The sequence below is a fragment of the Triplophysa dalaica genome, chromosome 7, assembly GCF_015846415.1.
Source record: "Triplophysa dalaica isolate WHDGS20190420 chromosome 7, ASM1584641v1, whole genome shotgun sequence".
In the NCBI taxonomy this organism is placed as follows: domain Eukaryota; kingdom Metazoa; phylum Chordata; class Actinopteri; order Cypriniformes; family Nemacheilidae; genus Triplophysa; species Triplophysa dalaica.
In genome coordinates this window covers 10,490,524-10,510,469 of record NC_079548.1, presented here as the reverse complement: position 1 = coordinate 10,510,469, position 19,946 = coordinate 10,490,524, and the positions used below count along the sequence as shown (strand labels likewise).

General features: G+C 38.4%; 2 protein-coding genes across 5 annotated transcripts in view; one reads left to right on the top strand and one right to left on the bottom strand.

The window, feature by feature from the left end:
- Window positions 1-9,571, bottom strand: part of grin2aa (glutamate receptor, ionotropic, N-methyl D-aspartate 2A, a) — a 111,223-nt gene extending 101,652 nt beyond the window's left edge. Inside the window, exons 1-2 of the mRNA XM_056753869.1 lie at window positions 9,311-9,571; window positions 6,671-7,078 (exon numbers count right to left, since the gene is read on the bottom strand). Coding sequence (XP_056609847.1) covers window positions 6,671-7,075 — 405 coding nt within the window. The 5' untranslated portion in view covers window positions 7,076-7,078; window positions 9,311-9,571. The remainder of the gene's footprint in view (window positions 1-6,670; window positions 7,079-9,310) is intronic.
- Window positions 9,572-12,244: 2,673 nt separating this feature from the next.
- atf7ip2 (activating transcription factor 7 interacting protein 2) lies at window positions 12,245-19,481 on the top strand. 4 transcript variants are annotated; one of them, XM_056753144.1, is made up of 12 exons: window positions 12,245-12,538; window positions 13,353-13,444; window positions 13,521-13,652; window positions 13,811-13,897; window positions 14,024-14,106; window positions 17,474-17,511; window positions 17,598-17,656; window positions 17,783-17,825; window positions 17,923-17,966; window positions 18,048-18,114; window positions 18,486-18,538; window positions 18,633-19,481. In XM_056753144.1, the coding sequence occupies exons 2-12, from the start codon at window positions 13,355-13,357 to the stop codon at window positions 19,032-19,034; spliced, it is 1,098 nt and encodes a 365-aa protein (XP_056609122.1). In that variant the 5' UTR covers window positions 12,245-12,538; window positions 13,353-13,354; the 3' UTR covers window positions 19,035-19,481. The 4 variants fall into 4 exon arrangements, with proteins under 4 accessions (XP_056609122.1, XP_056609121.1, XP_056609118.1 ...); XM_056753143.1 differs by having other exon boundaries at window positions 17,920-17,966; window positions 18,489-18,538; XM_056753140.1 differs by having other exon boundaries at window positions 17,920-17,966.
- The last annotated feature ends 465 nt before the right edge of the window (window positions 19,482-19,946 follow it).

The window sequence follows — 19,946 nt, the reverse complement described above, 5'->3', positions numbered from 1 at the left end:
CTCTGCATGAGCTCTGCAGAGCATTTCTCATCTTGCTTCGGCAGAGGACGAGCGAGTCTGGGGAAAACTTTATTCATTTTGCAGTCGCATAAAAGCCAGGCAGCAAGCTGTGAAGATGCAGTTCTCTGCCTAAAATACAGTGTCAGGTACCAAAAAGTTAGATGCATAACATTTCTCTGCCACATGGAAAGGTTGAAATCTCAAATCTGAATGTTTATCATCCTGCGTGTAAAAGCATGTTTCTACTTTGAAACTAACATAAACAGTTTCAAAGCTGCTTGAGAAAATAAAAACCTATAAAAACAACGTGGATAAATGTGGGGGTTTCTACACTTCTGAGCACAGTTTGAGTGTCAATATTTAAACTCAGAGAACAAAAATCGTTCAATTTAGGGTTAATTCACCCAAAAATAGAAACTGTTTCATAATTTATTCACACCCGTGCCATCCAAAACCTGTGTAAAACAAATATATTTTGAGAAATGTTTCAGTGGTTTGTGGCAATAAAATGAAAGTCAATGGAGGCAAATGTTGTTTGGTTACCAATGTTCTTAAAAAACATTTTTTTGTGTGTTGTGCAGAGGAAAGAACGTTAAGTTTGGAATGACATGAGGGTTAATAAATGATGATAGAATTTTCGTTTTAGGTGAACAATCCCTTTAAGCAATCTGATATTTATTTCTGGGCCATTCTACACAATTTGTGCAAAATCTTGAAAAAGTAGTTTTTTTTCACAGAATTTTTTTATGTATGCAAATTGTATAATATCAAACGTACACATTTCTAGTAATTGTGCAGTTTATTTTAATTTTGTAATTTCACATCGGTTGTGATGTGTGTGATGTGTTTTGGTATTGAAAATTTCTGAATACTTGACCCTAGCTCAAAGATGCTATTCAGCACATGGTTTGCAAGCACTGTTCTGAACAGATGTACAAACATAAAAACTAAATTTTATGGAATAACACCATTAGAGCGAGGGACACAGTAATTATTCTTTTTAAAAAATGTGAGGTGTGGCTAAATCAGTCTCAGCCAATGGACTAAAACATACACTGTTTCGGTAGTGACATGAAAATTTGGGACACTTTTCTTTACCTAAACTTTTTTTTAAGTAAAGTTTTTTTAACTTATTGATATTTTCAATAATGCAGAAAATGCACAAAACAAATCACTATAATTTTCATAAGTTGATAAGTTTTGGGGTTTGGGACATCCGTCTCCCAATTGAAAGAACCCAATAAATTATGATTTACTATATAAAGCTTTCTGCTATTATAAATATTATAGTGAGTTTCGAAAGAAGATAGAAAGGATCTTAGTAAACAACTACGATTTGGATACTTGAATGCTTTTTAAATGTGTTTTTTCTTCCATATCAGACGGCAGTTTGCACAAATTCTGCAGAATGGCCCTACTACTAGTGAAATCAGCTTCACATGCCCATAACCGGGGCAAACAACAGCCCTCCACCAGTCAGAAAAACATCTGCCTAATGTCTCACCATTCACAGCCGCAAAGACCTGTCTTAAATTAATGAGCCAAGCTTTGTATTGCTCCAAATTCCCTGTCATTATGAAACCTGCTCTGTACTTCTGGCTTGTCTTACGTAAGATTACAGTTTGCCTGTGTTAAGGTTTGCTGTTAGCAAGCGTCCCAATGTGTGATTACACCCTCTACCAGATTTGTCCTTATATAAGAGAGCACATAGCTGTGGGTCAATCTCTGAGTTAGACCTTTGCTGTCTCATAAATGTCAGAGACTTCATTTGCCTCATAATTGATGGTAAATAATTTGCTACATTTAGCTGATGAAACAACAGACGGTTAGCCCGTGACCCGAGTTCGCTTTGGTGCAAACTACCTTGTCTTCATAACATCTTTCATTAATACTGACATCAGCAAGACCAAGCTGTGGTGTTTCCAAGGGTCAATGGCACATTTCCAGCACAGAGTCCAGCTTGCAACTGCTTGGAAATGTTTGCGTTGACCTGCAGGACTGCAGCAAGCATGTTCCCTTCTTTTTACTGCCTAAACAAGTTCCTATATCAAAGACTATTGCGTTGATTGCCATAATAAAGTGGAAAAAAGTGGAACTGCAAACATAATTTTAAGCAGATTGCCCAAACAATCCCCCCGACTGCCATTGGTTGGACAAACAAAAAGCCCCAAAATACATGTAACTGGTTTAAAAACGTTTCTGTATATGAGACACAAAAAGATGGCTATATGCCGGATCAAATCATACGTACTTATGTCTCCAAGAAGAAACAAATTATCTATAAACTGGAGCTCATTGTTATTCTGTTCAATTCAGTCCAGCCAAGTGTTTACTATATGGTTTTATTTGCAACAAAAAAACCTCATTTGGACTCAAATCATCATCAGTCTGAGCTCTGCGAGCTCTAAAATGATTTACTCTACAATTACTTTTAACGACAAAAGAAAGACTAAAAGCTGAACGGTAATGGTGATGCTCATTATTCTTCTACTGCCCAGTTTACATTGCTTGTATCAAACACTCTGACCTTGCATTTTTCATAAAGAGACAATAAACATGCTGCCCTGTAAATCATGTGATGTAAGTCATACAAGCTCTGTAGAACTGAACCCAACACAGACAGCCGAACGAAGATGGTATCTTGGCAAATAAATGCACAGGGTGACGTTTACAGATGGCAAATTTAAAGGGCTTTTAACCAACTGAGAAGCAGGAGACTGCAACATTTACTTTCTATGGAACCCATTGTTGTCAATGAAAAGCAATTCAGATATCGAAGCGAACTCAATGATTCTGCTTTGCTGTGGGAAAGCGGTATCATCATACTCTCCAGCACGTCTTTGCAAAGCCTTATTGCCTTGGAAATAGCAGTTATTTAGTTATGTCTCTTGCTGCCCTTTCCATATGAGCGTGGTGCACAAGAAAGCATAACAATAATTTACCGCTTGTGGTGTAACACTTGTCCAGCAGCTATGTGCTGTAATCTCATGACTGAGTTCAGCACCTGTCTAAACCATCATCTTTGTGATGCTACTGTAGAATGATGATGAACCTTTCTGAGGCTAAATCAACAATTGTATGTCAACTCCGAGTAGATCAGATAACTTAACGCTAGACGTCCAATGATACAGCTGTAAATAATTATCCAATGAGGCTCAAGGGAAAGTGCATTTCGGGACATTAACGTCAGTGGACGTTCAGGGCGGCTGCTGTGTTTCTCTACAATCGCATAATTATTTTGTCCAGAAGGGTGGCTCACAATTGTTTCGGTTGAATGCAATTCTCTGGGGCATTTAGCTGGAATCTAAACAATGGAAACACCAGCAAACTGTGCATAAGAGGTGAGATTAGCACTCCAAATCACAAATAGAGAACACATTGATTGAACACAATGGTATGTCTTCAGGGGCTGGCAGCCCATTGGTCCGAATGAGATCCCAAATGAAAGAACTGATTAAAGTCTGCCAATTTTTTGGGCTGCGCTGGCTCATTAAATACCGGCCAAAAAGTGAGGCTTGTTTATTATTTAAACGAGGTTTTAATGTCTTCTGCTGTCTGACGTCAATGCTACGCACCAGGCTATGACAGATTTAAAAAAAGGTAGCGACATTACAATTGACCTCACGGGGGGTAATGTTTAATTTAATTTATGATACCCACACAGCGATTGTTCTCTCATTTACAGCAACAACAGCAGGTTATTTATTTGAAGATGACAGCATGTTAATTACATTTTCTTCATAAATGCTCTCTTATTAGAGAATGGTAAACACATAAGAGCACAGCACGTCTTAATCACTTCAGAAAGCAAAATAAAGTGCTCAATATGACTCACATGAGCTTTAGAATTCAGAACACACAATCTGTATTAGTTCTGTCGCCTAATGCTTAACATAGATTTGTTTAAAATAACAAACTGTCTTCTGAACAGATCAATCGATTCAACATTTAAGTGAAAACCCTCCTTAAAGTGATAGTTCACCCAAAAATAAAACTTCTATCATCACTCACCCTCTTTTCATTTCAAACCTGTATGATTTTTTTTGTCATACATTTGTTTACTGGCACTGATTGACTTGCATCGGTTTTGTGTCCAAAACAATAGAAGTGAATGGGTGCCGGCACGGTTCGGTTACAAACCTTCTTTAAAATATCTACTTTTGTGTTCTACAGAAGAAAAAGTCAAACAGGTTTGAAATGACAAGAGTGTGAGTTAAAGATGACAGAATTTTCATTTTTAGGCGAAATATCCCTTAAAGCAAATGGGACGTTGCAATTGTCCCCACCAGGCATTTTAACCATCAAAAAAACATCCAGTTTGCATGATCACCTCCACAAGGCTTATTTAAGGAATCATCACGCAAAGAAAAAAAATAGAGCTAACCGTGTTTAAAAAGCACAATTCACAATAACATCAAAGTGCGCTCTTGAATGCATTACAGAGGCCCCTGGCAGTCATATCCTTCACCCAAACTGATGTCCATGAACTAATAGCAAATGAAAGCTGGGGGCATATCTCATCCAAAGAAGAACTCTATGATCAGCAGACTCCCTGGAAACAAGGTCCGTGAACAACTTAAGTGCTCTGCATGATACATCACAGGACGTCAACTTCCCTCTATGGTCTAAAGAATAAAAAGGAGTCTTAAAAATGTAAGTGTCCAATATGAAGCAAGATAAAAAGATTTGTGTTTTAACAAACAATAAGGACAATGTAGCTACATGGTGAAAACGAAAATATAAATAAAGATTACATTTTTATTATCATAAAGATAAATTATTATTAGTACTATTTTTATTGTGATCATTATTATAATGCATTGTATAAAAAACATGCATTAACATTTTGCATTGCTGCACATTTTTCTGCTTACATATATAGACTTGTGGTGCAGTCCGGCACACTTTCATGCATTCAAGTGGATGGACTGAGGTGGTGGGCTGATGCTGACAGTCCGCCACACATGGGGAACTGAGCAACGCAGATTTCCTTCAGTACAACAATTTTATGGGACTTTTTGTTGTTAACATAATTTGCATAATTCCATTAGCCAAAAGGGTGCTAAACCAAAAAAACAGGGTACCGATCATTTTTCCCATCTTTCCATCATTTTTTTTTAAACCACTGTATGTCTATATTGAACAGCTCAATCTACTTGGGTTTGTAATAAAGGCTATAATAAATGATAGGCTTTACAGGATCTGCACTGGCACGACTTAGAAGAGATCAGCGCATCAAACCTTTCCCTGCCTGTGATGAAGGAGAGAAAGAAAACCATTGGTCAGTAATTACCTAAATGGCCATTTCCATTGTATGTTGACTCTGCTCTTGGCACCTGCCTTTATTAAATGACAATCGTGTGTCTTAAAACGATCGCTTCGGGCTGGAGATATATGGGAAAGAAACCTACAAAATGTCAATAAGATAGTCAGTTGATCTTTGGCCGTAACTGCTGGTGAGCGTGCCTGCGCATGGGCCCCTGTCTTTGCAAAGTAGCACTTTGGTTATAAAACAAAGAAATCCCCTGACACATGCCAATGGATGCTGTGTTTATAGAGCCGAAATCCTGCTGCATGGGCACTAAATGAAGTTAGACCTGCCTCGTAGCCCAACATTAATTACAATGTGTACCAATTCTCATGTCCTTAACTAGATAAACAGCAACGAACGCTGGAATAAAAAAGCCATTAACTGGTATTCATTTCTCCTTGCTTACCAATAATCCCTCTTAGAATCAAACTGATGTAATAATTTGGTCATATTTGTGATAAGTATCACTCAAACTTCAAACCAGCGATCAAAAAAATTGAAAACTGAAAACTTTTCAAAACCTATGAAATGCATTCATGTCACTTATAGTATGTGCTCACAGGTTGACCATATACTGTATGGTTTTCAATGTATGCACGTGATGTATAATGCAACAAAAGAAGATGCAAAGGTCCATGTGAGCTAAAACAATCCCGACATTTATCTCCTTAAGGATCAACCCAGTCGTTGAGAATGACTTAATACGCCGCTGAACAAAAGCTCCTGAGAATAACGTTGCTTCATTTAATACAGAGACGTTCTGGCATGAAAACAGAGTAAACACATTTAAATAGGGCAGCGAGAGCTCAAGAAAAACACGTTTATTATATAAACTCAACGCAAAACAAAGGGATTTTTTAGTGAGTGGGAATTTACCTGAGCGGTTTGTGGTAGGTAATGAGAACGGGACAAAAATGAACACAATGGTACATTGTTACTGTACTACAGGCTGATCTCTGATCTGGTTTTTGCCACACAAACCGGTGTAAATACTCTCGAAATAAAGTGAGTGATACCCGATGACAGCAATGACAGTTCAGTATAAAACCTCTTTGTTTTTGGTTTCAGAAAAGTGATTACTCCAACGAAATACAGCTTCTGTAGGTCTGATGGAGCATATGTTGTGAAATAACTCCATATGGTTATTTGTCTGGGGAACAGTTAAGGCACGATGCATGTTGTACTAATGGAATTATTTTACATCAATGTCATTTCCAAACCATATTTCGGTTGTACACACGTTTACCCACAGAAGCAATCTGTGTTCAATGTGAGACGTTCTTCAGCACCTTTATTCGATAATGTGGCTCCCTGCTGTTCGCCAAACTTAATACAGTGATGCTTGAGAGGCTGACTGACCTTATCCGCCATGATCATGGACGAACCCCCGTGGATCCCCAGGATAGGTATCAACGTCTGCGAGGAAATAAAATCCAAAATCTGGGCGATGGCTTCCTGGTCTGTGCCGTCCCCAAACACCACGCCGTGGATTTTAGTCCCGGACATGAGATCGCACACATGGGTAATGATGCTCTTGGGGTCTGTTTCATTCACGAGCAGGGTGACCACGTTGACGTCGATGGGATCTTCCTTGCTCCACAGAGCCCGTATATCTCTGTCCGAGATGTAGCGGGTTTGGCCCAGGATCACAGCAATGTTCAGTATGGGAACCTTTTCCGCCGCATGTGAGATGTTAAGGAGGGTAAGGAGAGCTGGAAGAGTCAGAAGAACCGACTTGGAAAACCCCATAGTGCTCGACTTCATTCCCTATGACGAAAAAAATACAATAAGGCGGTTTGTGAATGAATGCTTACAGACTTTTTCAGCTACACCACATTTGCTCTTTTTCTATGATATTCAGGAGTGTTGCCAATGCAGCACGATAAACAATACTTTCGAGTAGTAAATTGAAACGTGTATGACTTTACGTCTTCTATATAACAAAAAAGCAGAACGTTAGAACCTGACATCCTCAGTATCCATTAACTTTCGTAGCATCAATACAAGTGAATTGTGACTGAAGCTGCCCCTTCCCAACATTCTGTGTTTTGTGTTCCATAACAGACAAAAAGATGAATCTGAAACATCAGAGTGAATATATGATGACAGAATTTTTATATTTGGATGAACTATCCCACTAAAAATAACCTCATCGCTAGCTCTATTCATTTTACATTCAATTGCGTGTACTGGAGTTACACAACTACGGCAAGTGCAGAATTTTATCATCTCATTTCGAAACTTAGGCAATGAATAGCTAGCAATGAGCAAATGATGAATATTACATGTGACACTGGATCTGAGCAGCAAGCAGGGCAGAAGAGAGTGGAGCTGACATCATCACATGAAGAGTCTGACTGGGGAAAAGGAGGCTTACAGGCTCTGCAACTGTGGCCAGCATGTATACGCAAGCAGATCAAGCGAGACATAAAATTGCAGGGAATAACATACGGAGCAGTCCATTCATGAAGAGAATAATGCATCCTTAACGTCATTATGTAGGACAAGCTAAGAGAAAGATAGATTTGTAGTTTGTCTGATTGACTTAGAAATCAGTAGAGCAGTGAAACAGGAACGTAAGCATTGGTTCGTTTCAATGCAGCTGAGTGAATCTGGGCGAAAACACCACGCTGTGTGTGACATTAATTTACGCTTCATTATTTCAGAAAGTTAGCATTTACACACAAAACTTTTAAACTTTCATACTTATATTTAGCATTGCAATTGATTTAACTATATTACTATTTTAAGGGTAAACTCAGAAATTCTTTGTATTTAATCATTGTGGTCAATCACTGAATACATACAAATAAATGTATTATAGTTATTGTATATGTGTTTTTTATAATGAGCATAAAATGTTCAATGTTTTTGAAAAAAATCGTCACGTGAATCATAAATATGTGGCAAAAATGTATGAATGTGGTCATGAAACTGCAGGCACACTTTGACTAGAAGGTATTTCTTTGGTTTGACTATAAGATCATATTTATTTTTAATTTAAAATAATTGGAGAGAGAGCGAGAGAGATTTAAATTTTCATGTTTGGATGAATAAAACTCCCCTGATTTGCTATTTTAGTCAAATGCGATATCAGTGTTCCTACAACGTGACTAAGATCTTAACACTGGGAACTATATCTAGATGAATATTTCTTCTGATACCTCATTAATTTCCCCAAAACGTCCATAATGCAAGTGCGCCCCCTGTTGACGCGTCCCGCGCGCTTCTCGTTCTCAGATGGAACGGTGAACCTCAATACGCTTTTGTACAGAATAATATTTATAGGAAATACGTGGGAACTTTACAGTAGAAGCAGCTTAAGACGCATTAGTACACGTCGTGACGAAAAAAAAAGAAGCGAAGCACTTCTTGTGCTAAAATATATATAGGCCTAACAAAAACAGAGTAATCGTTTGACAAGAAAAGTGGCTATTCGAAGTTGGATCAACAACTGGACCAAAATCCGCATTCATCTGTTACATATACAGAAACAACAGACAAATCACCTCCCATTTAAAACCCTTCCCGTGTAATGCATCTGTCTTTCTTTCATTGTATTCTGTCTTTTTCACCCGCTTATTAGTCAATTGTCTCGTTTTATCCGTCAAGAGAAGAGCACTCCTGATAAATCACATGATTATGACACGAGTTTTCATACATGCAAAACGATGAGGTGTTGTGTAACATAACTCAATACAAACCAACTTATCGTTCGGATCTGATGGTTTTAAAAACCCATTGTCGCGCGGTTGTAAAGTAACACATTTTCTCCGGTTTATGCATCTGATGTTCGCGCATCCCAGTGATGCAGGGTAAACTGCGTTTTCTTGCATCGTATCAATTTAAAAACAACAGTAGTAAATGTTTAAAGAGCGGGACAGAATTTTAACACGTTGTGCATATGTCCTATGCTTTTGGAGATCACATGCGTAAAATGCACCACCTTTGGACCAAGCAAATTTTGACGGAGAAAAAATATAGATACACTATACTCACAGCCTCCCTCTTCCACAAAGCTCCAAAAATGTTGAACGGGATGACATCGCAACAGTCCTCCTCTCCCCAGCCAGGTTGGAAATATGAACAATTATTCCGAATCCCTTTAACTTCAACCCCAGCACCATATGAATCAAATAAATCCAACGGTTTGCGTGTTCATGATTTATCCATGAGTCTTCCTCGCATCGCGCTCTCAAACGCATCCGAGAGACGTGCTCGCTGATAACTGAATCCGCAAGAAATTAGATGAAGGCAGTTCTGCAGCAGGACCACAGGACAGACTCTCGGTCCTCTTTCCCCACAGCCTCTCACGCACTGAGGGATGTCGTCAGTAAGACATCCTTAAGGTGAATATGAGTATTACACCCTGTTTCTGAGCGAGGCACCCCCTAAGAAGAGAACAGTTGCTACATTTCAATGCACCGGTCCGCAAATCAGATTCAACTTGAGGTGGTTCTCAAGCAAACGTGTTTAAATGCTACTTGTCTTAACTTACGCATGGCTTCAAAGTTAAAAGATTTGACATTTATGAGCTCCTACGACTTTATGATATGGTTGATCGACCTGCATTACCTCTGTTCGTATTGTGGAGCTTTTAATCTTTGCGACGTTTATCGATGATCTGAGTAATTTTGGTGAGGGATTGCCTCTCGGTGACGTACGAGCGTGTGTTTGGAACTCTGCGGAACCCAGCGCGCGCGCATCATTAACATCCACATGCAGCGAGCGGTGCGCGGATATCAGGGCGCACTAAAATAGATGCGTCTCTGACACAGTTCAGTCCTATCAGATCGGTGACTAAATGGTCAAATCATGATTTCGAGTTTGTTCTACTTCTTGAGATGAGGGGGGACCTCTCGCAGCGTATAAGAACATGCCAGTTATCCATTCTACAACGTTTGCCATGTGCCGAAACCTGTTGTATATGAGTGGTGTCTTTTATGAGTTTTATTAATCTATTGATGGACATGTAATAAAGCTTTCCCCAACGTGGTGTGCTCCCTTTTAGAAATACTGTATAATGCTACACATCCTCTCTGTTTTGGCATCCCAGCAAGCTGTGAATCATTCTTGAGTAAATGTGACCTGCACTGTTCTATATTATATGATTCAGAGCATTCAAAACACACAGTCGTGACTCATAGGAAAGCTCCTTATGTGATGTCACAGGATTCTGTGGAAGGAACCCTGCTGTGCCAAATCGCTGTTGTGGAGAACACGGGTTTGCTCCTGGAATGTCACCACCGAAAGCGCTCTCCACATCCCTAGGTCCCAACCCTTTTTTCGAATTGGGCAAGAGGACCATTTTCTCATGTGTTGTGCATTTGTAAGTATACTCATTAACAAGAGTGCTCCTGCATTTGCAGCACATGGCCGATGATAGAACTTGCTTCACCTACCTTTAAAGTTCCTATCCGAGATTCTTACCACATCACATTTACATTTTATCTCTTCTTGTCAAACAGAAAAAATGGCCACCAAGCATTTCTCCACCATTCCTTCTATTTGGTCTATTTCCTCCAACCATCATACTGGCCCCTATTTTCAGGACACTGACTTATACCCTAGCTCATGTTAGGAAGAACAAAAATCAAGCTATAGTTCAAGCTCTCTCGGTTTTCCCTAAGGGCTTTGAATTTCACCCTAATATTGTATCATCTATGTGCTGCCGAGTATAGAATCATGCGGGAATGCAGGGAAGCGCTATCATGTTTGAGGACTAATGAGAAGTGAACGTTCCTGCAAAACAAACAAAATGTGAGTAGTTACATCAAGGCTGTGCAACCCTCTCCCTCATAACTTCCACAAACTCTCACTCTCTCTCTCACACAACACACAGAGATCTCTGTTAAATTTAACAAGTTTGAGGTGAGGGGTGGTCAAGTTTAGTGTCTCTTTTAGTAAAAAAGTAATAATGAATGCACAGCGCCTTGAAAGAAATTTGATTTAAAAAAGGGAAAACATTAAAGCAAACCTCTCTCTGAAAATGTGTCACTACATCAAGAGGGTGCAACAATACCTCTGAACGCAGGGTGGCGCTTCATCCTTCAAAGGGCCAATATGAATGGGTTTCTCGAAATGTTAATGGACCTGCGGTAAAACTGAGATTAGCAGTTAATGTAGATGAAATTCAGACCATTCCGAGCTATTTGAATAGAAAGGGAAAAAAATAGAAATTAATAATTAAAAAAATTCTGAACATTTTAATGACAATTCCAACTTTTTGGAAGAACATTGAGTAATGATCTGGTTAGCGCTATTTAGTATTTTTATTTAGTATTTTTAAGAATGAAAACTTTTAATACTGGATATAAAAATGAATCAATATGAATATAATAACCAAATAATAATAGTAAAACCATACAACATTACAAAAGTAAAACCTAACTCTCCCAAATAGCTAATGTAATAACCCCATGTAGTATTGTTTATAATTTTGATCACTATGGGGCTGTTATTTACCCCGGTTATGAAGATGTATTTATAGGAATGTTTGTAACATAGTTTTGTTAGTAGATCTGAAATCACATGAACTCAGATTAGTATAGAAAAAAAGGTAGAATCAAGATCGTTTGAATGATAGAATCAACTAGTAATTGTGTTCATAAAAATATTATAATCATCTTTCATCAAGTATCGCACAAATTTCAGCAATAGAAAATCAAGTGATGTTTTAAAGGCCTGACCCAGTCATATGTCAAACTTATGATACATTACTGCGCAACTTATTTTGGAAAAAAAGGATGAAATTCCACCATTAGACACAAACCTTATTGCCTAGAAATAATAGTGGCAGACAAGGACAGTTGGATAATAAAAAATAAGAGATAGCGGGAAACTACCTGATTGGTTATGAAAGGAAACACCTCTGGGCATTTTCTGTATAACTAGAGGTTGGAAAACACACGATTTTAGATGTTTTCTGGTGTTTTTCTCACTTTGTTTGACTTGAACAAATAAAGTTAAATCTTTGACACCTGGACCTTCTTTGTCTGAGCAATTTTTTGAACTGCAAGATCAGCATTTTTCCTCATCAGTAGCAGATAAACATGTTACATCTTTCTTAAATTTAACAATGACCGCTCTGTCCTCTTCCCGCTGAACTCTGGCGGGACTTATATTCTTTAAACAGACAGGAAACACTTCGACAGCGACATCCCATTTTAGCCCACCACTGGCTCGCGGTAGTGTACTTCAGGATTTGCGGTGCAAACAGCTATAAAGGTAAGTCTTTTATCGATATTATGTTGTATCGGTAGGACGCGGAGCACGCTTAATACTGATCATATTAGTGGGCTCTGTTTTGAGTTTGCACGGTTGCATCTGTTGTCTTGTGATCGGACCGTACACATGGGTCACTGCGTCTGTTTGTCCGGCATAAACAACTTCCACTTGATTTGCTGATTTATTAAGTCATTCTGTGAAACTTTTCCACCGTCACCTTTGAACCAGGACGATAAACCGCAACGTATTTGCGTTGTTTGACATTAGCTGCGGTTGTCAGTAGAAACGGTTGTAGCACCTGATACATAATTGCAGTATGTAAAACATTTTTTTTTTCAGTTAACCTGTTTTGGGGACGTTTATTACTTGAACGCACCGTATCTGTTTTATATACCGTTACACTGTGAGGGGAACCGGAAGTGACGCAGGGCAGCAGCATACCTCCTATGAAAAAAAGCGTTAACGTAAAAACAATAAAACAAAGCGTTAACGTGACTTTCTAAAGGGCATGAAAAACGGTGTTGTTTATGTGGTAACGTTAGCTGATATTTTCTTGAAAGTGTATTTTAAATATAGCTGTATTTCTATCACATTTTCAGGTTTATGTTACCAGCTTATTAATTATTGTTTCATTAAATGAATTAATTTTCGTTTTTATGTTTTAAGTAGCAACGTTAGCTGTAATGTTCAGCTCGTTTCACAGAGTGAATGTTTAAATAAGTCTTTACCATAAAATATTATAAATTATGTCATTTATTTAAAGTTATAAAATCAAGTCTCTTTATTATGATGTAATTAAGTGTTGTTTTATTAGGAATGAAGAGGAGTAGACATGAAGATGAATCCGAAACATTACACTTGGCTCAAGATTGTGGGCAGCGAGGAAACAAGCTCCCTCGAACAGAGGCAAGTTGGTATTTTACTGTACAGTCACAGAACAATATGTGTAAGATGTTATTTTCTGTAACTTGTTCTTTGATAGGTTGAAAAGATTATTTCAGAAAAGGTTAAGAATGCAGTCGAGCTGTCTGACCACAGGATGAAGGATCTGATGGAGAGAATTGGGGAAGTGAAGAATGAACCCAAATATGACGCAAGGATCAAGAAACTAGAAGTATGTGATCAGAATACAAATGTTCTTGTGTCTTTCCATGTTGAATGATCCATGTGTATTAGACTGTCTGTATGATTATAGTTCTTGGCAGATACTAGAAGCACCATATCAAACACAACCACTTTATCTGGTTCAGATCAATCCTCTTTTTATTTCAGGCACACATAATGAAGATAAAACGGAGGGGAGATGCAGTATTCACATATATCAGAAAACTCAGATCTTTGGGGATTTTTCAGAATCAGGTATGAGGTAGATTAAACTTTCTCTGTATAACCAAATCTTAATAATTGTAGTGATGTTCACGTTGCTGACTTTGATAATTCTTTTTGTATTTTTTTCAAACAAATGTTGTGCCGCCTTGCCATTAGTCTCTCTCATCAAGTTCAACTGCTGCCCCTGGACAGCCACTGCGATTCATCTCTGGTACTGATCCCATCGGCCGCATGTCCAGGTATTCTACAAAATGTAATTGTATTTATTTTAGATTTCATGATCAACATTATTGGTTCCAGTGAAATGAATTGGTGGTTACGGGAAAGGATTTCAGTGTTTATTTTTAACTTGTACTGCAAAGGCTTAAGGCCTGAGATAAGCTAGTAAATAAGTCCTGGTAAATGTTTGGTAAAAAGATTTTCAGGCCACACTTCTATGACATGCTTCTGTCAGACTGCGTTAGGAAAATAACTACATAGAGCCAGTGAGTCGCTGTTGGCTGTGGATGTAAATCCTTGAAAGAATCCATTTACACGTAAGCCTTTTAAGAGCGTATTGAGAATCATATTCCTCTCTTAAATATGGAGAGCGAGCCACAAAAACGCAGTATGTTATGGCACTTTCCACTGCATGGTACCGTCATGTTTAGTGCGACTCTGCACGGTACAGCTCATTTCACTTCTGCTCAGTTTGCTTTTCCACAGCAGTTTAGTACAGCTTTAACGTGGGTGGGATTATAAACTTTTGGTGCTTTTCCACTGCATAGTACGGCACGATACTGCTCACTTTTGGGGGCTTTTCCACTGGTAACAGTACCTAGTACCTGATACTTTTTTTAGTACCACCTCGATTGTGACAAAATGTGATGTGTTTACACACAGATCACTGATTGGGCAGAGAGAATCATTTAAGTTGTCATTGGGTTTGCATCACAAGAAAACACATTTGAATCCGTAATATTCGCATTTCGTTATATGCTTTGTGACTGTAATAAAGAGGTTGAGACCCTTAACGCAAAGCTAAATGCAAGATTAGTTTACCCTCGTGTGCCATCGAGCGAACCAAATGATCGTTGTCTGCTCTTTGCTGTAGATTTCCCAAACTCTCTGGTATTTTTAGCAGGATTTTGTTTTGCTCAACCGCCATCGATATGCTCCATTACTCCTGTGTGTGTGTTTGACGCGTTTATGATGATGCTAAGGCAGTAGAGGTTGCGCAACTATGACGATAAGTTTATAATCCCAACCACTTTGAAGCAGTACCCGGATAAGCAAACTGACCCGAAGTTAAGGGAGCTGTACCGAGCCGAAACGTACTAAACCTGAAGGCATCATGCAGTGGAAAAGCGGCATTAGATGCGCCGCCTCTACTGCCGTAACATCATTGTGAATGAGACACAAACACACGCAAGCACAACAAAGGAGATATATGGAGCATATCGATGGCGGATGGCAGCAAAACAAAATTCTGTTAAAAATACATTTAGTCATTTAGCAGACGCTTTTATCCAATGCGAGTTCTGGGAGCAATAAGCGATATGTCATACAGGAAAAATAATAAAATAGGTGCTTATACAAAGTTACTAGTTTGGGAGTTTGTGAAATCAGCAAAGAGCAGACAACGCTCATTTGGTTGGCTCGATGGCGCACGAGGGTAAGCTAATGTAGGATTTAACATTGTGTTAAGGGTTTTGATCTCTATATAACCGTCACGAAGCAAATAACGAAATGCCAATTTTACGTATTAAATGTGTATTCTTGTGTTGCAAATCCAATGACGCTGGTAATGATTCTCTGCCAAATCAGTGATCCGTGTATGTAAACATGTAACATTTTGGTATCAGTACAGTGCGCTTGGAACCTCAACCGCGGTGGTACTAAAATAAGTATCAGGTTCCTACGGGCTGTAGTCAAGTCCACTGTTGTCTAGTCCGAGACCAGGACTAGTCAAGACCGAGTCCAAAGAGGTTCGAATCCAAGTCAAGTCCAGAGAGGTTCGAGTCCAAGTCAAAACCGAGTCCAATTGAGACAGTCAAGACAGAGACAGAAAAAAATCATGACTACAAAATCACACTAGAAAAGCATTTCTTCTATTCTAAGATAATCATTTTTGTTTGCTATGATAAAAAGGAGGTAAAACAAGGTCATTTTATTTACTTTAGTTATAGCATTAAAGTCACAAAGCTGAAGTGTAACTTCACATTTTGTTATTGAAGTGTAACAATTTTATTCTGCCAATAGAAAATGTAACAAATAACCAAATAACACTTGAATATGTTCCCATTCTAGAACTTATTACTTGGTGTCCCTAAAAGTAACCAAAAAACAACAACTTTTTTAAGCAACTTTCTTTATCAGCCCTCCTGACATCAAGGCTGTGCAGCAATAAACATCTTTTTTGTGTGTGTGTGCACGCGCCCTTGTGCCTTCCCGTCCTCGTGTGTGTTCGAACTTTGATAGAGCAGCCAACAGAAAGATCAGAGGCGCCACGGCTTGTTTAAAAGCAGAAAAGTTTCGGTGCCCATCCTTATAGAACACGTTCATATCGCAATGACAATAAAAATAAGATCAATCTTATCTTTAAGCCCTACTTTCTAAACTTATAAAAATACTCAAACTGCAATGCTAACTCTGAAACATGCCATTAACTTGGCTCTCTTTGTTACGCCTTTGCAGGTGTTTTACGAAATTGGATGTTGTCCCACAGGTTTCGGGGAAAGTTTTGTTTCAAAAAGATTCCTTGTAAGCGAACTGTCGATAAATTCTTTATGGTTTGTAAATACCCAATTGTATGATGCCGCTGCTCACTGACATAGTGCCTGATGAGTGATTGATGTTCTCTGGTTCGCACCGCGGACAATTCGTTCATTTGAACCGGTTCTTTCTTTTTAGTGAACCGGTCGAACCAGTTCAGCTGAATCGTTCGCGTTTAAACGTCTCACGTAAACACTTTATGTTATCCACAAATGAATTAAGTTATCACTTTCTAGGGTGCATGACAGTCCCGGGGACTTGAACCAATAAACCAGAGATATTTAGTTACATCAACAGCACACACTGAGCTGAACTGGTGTGTGAAGAGAAAACGTATGAGCACGTGCAGCTTTAGTTCTTGAGTCGACAGTTTTTGGATCACAAGATTGATCTATCAATGTTCTGTTTTGAAGGAGAAAATAAAACGTATATTGCTGAACTCGGACGAGACCAACTAGAACATTTGTCGAGACCAAGTTCCGATTGCAAATACCAACGAGTCCGAGACCATAAAAACCGGACTCGAGTACTACAGCACTAGGTACTGTACCCAGTGGAAAACCCCTCGTACCCTGCAGTACTTTGCAGTGGAAAGGCACCATGAGTTGCCCAGCTGTGTAAATTGTGTTTGAAGAGTGAAATCAGTGGTCCCTTCGGACGTTTTGTTGCACTTCTTTCTTTTCATGCTGCATGCAGAATGGCATTTAGTTTTGTGTGTGGCTGTTGAATGTGTTTCAAGGCCAGCAAAGCAGACTGATTTACACCACTGATTAAAGATGTCTCTATTGTCAATACTGTTCACTGTAAAAAGGTTTGATATTCAATAAAAATGTATTCAATATTTTTCCCCAGAGGTTCAGTCAGCAGTGGATGTTCTGTGTCCCCAGCAGGTGCTGTGATCATTATTAATAGTTCAGAAATAACCATGTTAAATTCATGTAAATCTGCATATGACATCGTTTTTCTTCAATGATAGATAATGACTGTGATATCGCAGCTTTAAGAAGACCAAGAAGAGGGTTCTGGGAGAGTATGGTAATGTTTATGTCCTTGTCTGTTTAATTAGCATTTTCTTTAAAGGCATTTTTCACCCGAATCATCATTACAGTAATGACAGAATTTCCATTAATTCCTTGGATGTCTTTTCTGTCATTACTTCAGCGGTCGAAGAAACAGGTTGTTGACCTCACAGAAGATGCCAGAGGTGTATATCTATCAATAAGAATGAAATGTATGTTTAAGCAATACAATTATTTTCCCTGCTGTGTGGTTAGAATGATGTGTTTATTCTGTTACAGCAGGTAAACCGTGTGAAGAAACTATGGTAACAGAGCCGTCAGATCAGGTAATCATCATATACATTGTCAATTGTAAGTGTCCACTGTGTGTCATGGTTGTTTTGTTTACACATTTGTGTCTTCCTTAGTCCCAACAAAAAATGACAGTTTTAGAACAGCCTAAACCCTCCAGCAAACCACCCACTCCTATAAAAGGTATAGTGTATATCATTATGTCTGTTAGTTAGTTTGCAGTTATTCAATGTCATGTCATATTTTGTATTATACCTAATTTGATGTGTAATCCAGTGTTGGGGAATGGTATAGTCAAGAGAGGAAACACGTAGTTAAGTGTTGAACCCTACCTAAGATCCTATATTGTTCATTATTTTAAGAATAACCTATTTATGATTCGTCAGAGATGCACCAGTGTTTGCTTGCACCTTCCAGTCATTACTAACTGTAAACAACACACACGTTTTGCAAGATTATAGGGTTGAAGAATCAAGTTGTTTGTATACAAAATCATCTTGGTAGAATGTCTAAAGATTGATTATTTGACTGGTCTCAAATCTTTTCTGCCTCAGCAGAAAATCAATGTGTTAAGGAAGAAGACAGTTCTTCAGGTCAGCTGGATGAGGTATGTGTGGTGTTTTCTGCTATTAAAAAAGTCTTCAGTCTTATATCAATACATTTGTTGTACAATTTCAAAACATGCTTTTTCTTCTTTACAGGAGAACTGGCACTCCAAGCTCCATCCTTTCCCAGATACCCCGTTTCCCAAGGAGCTTGCACTTGCAGCTGCCACTCATAACTTGCCACAGAAGCCAGTAGTGAAATTAGCACGAATTGGACACGCGAGAGAAATAGGCATCGCTTGGAATGTAGACGTAAAAGATCCCCACGTTGCCGAGATGGATTGCTACTACATCTATGTTGCCAATGAACAAAAAAATGGCACCTTTTCAGCATGGAAATGCCTTGGTGTGATCAAAGCCATGCCTCTTCCTATGGCCTGCAAGGTCTCAGACTGCAAAGGCGATAAAAGACTGTGTTTTATTGTTGTGGGGAAGGACACATTTGGCCGTTACGGGCCCTACAGTGACATACATAGTGTTGGACCAGGACAGACTTGATTTTGCCAATGCTTCTCTGATGGGGTGTAAAAACTCTAAAGGCCGATTCACAGATGATGAATGTGCCTGTTTAGACTGAAATTGGAAAGTGTGTTCATTTTTTAACATCAAGTTTATTAAAAAGTTCAGCGAAGGTGTTTTATTGTTTGGTCTGTTGTCATTTCAAATGTCATATCCTAAATATAACATGAAAGCTGCCACCTGGTTAGTTTTTATGGTTACATGTAATGACAATGAAATACCTAATTTTATTTTCCCCCTAGCATTTATAATAGGAATGGTAATTCTTAGCAGTTACTAGCCAAAAAGACCAAAAAAAACATACAGACACCATTTTAAATTACTGCATTCATGTCGGTACAAATATATGAAATGAGAATGTTCAACTATAACGTTCACCCTAATCCAGTGTATACTGTTAAGTCAATTAAAGTGTTTTAAAAAGAACATTGTGTTGGTCTTCACTGTAACCAAAAGAAGCCATCAAGCTATTTTTAATGTAAAATACATTTATTTGATTAAAACAGAACAAAATATCGAGCCCTTGGTGGGGATCAGTCTCCGGAAACAAAACACACCCAAACAAGTCCGCAGACATAAAAAAGCAAAAGCTGCCATCGTAGTTTCATTCCAATTATAAAAGCCTTCACTAATATTCATTAAAACCTTCTTGAGCAATAAAGCAACACGCTCAGACCTGTTGAAATAATACTTCATTACAAAAATATTAACAGAGACAATGCAGTTAGTCTTAATAAATACAGCTTAATTTCAATTTTGCCTTATTTTAGATAATTGTTTTTTTCCATTGCGGTTTTACAGATGAGAGGAAAACATACAAACAGGGAAAAAATGTAACTGTTGGTGTCCTTCATCAACATCATAACCATAAATCCTACATGCCCTAATCAA

Bases quoted from the DNA above. Each gene is read 5' to 3' on its own strand.
- atf7ip2 (XM_056753140.1), top strand. From the start codon at position 13,355: ATGAAGAGGAGTAGACATGAAGATGAATCCGAAACATTACACTTGGCT. The intron at 13,445-13,520 runs GCAAGTTGGTAT...GTTCTTTGATAG, and splicing joins ACAAGCTCCCTCGAACAGAG to GTTGAAAAGATTATTTCAGA. The intron at 17,826-17,919 runs GTGTATATCTAT...ATTCTGTTACAG, and splicing joins CCTCACAGAAGATGCCAGAG to CAGGTAAACCGTGTGAAGAA.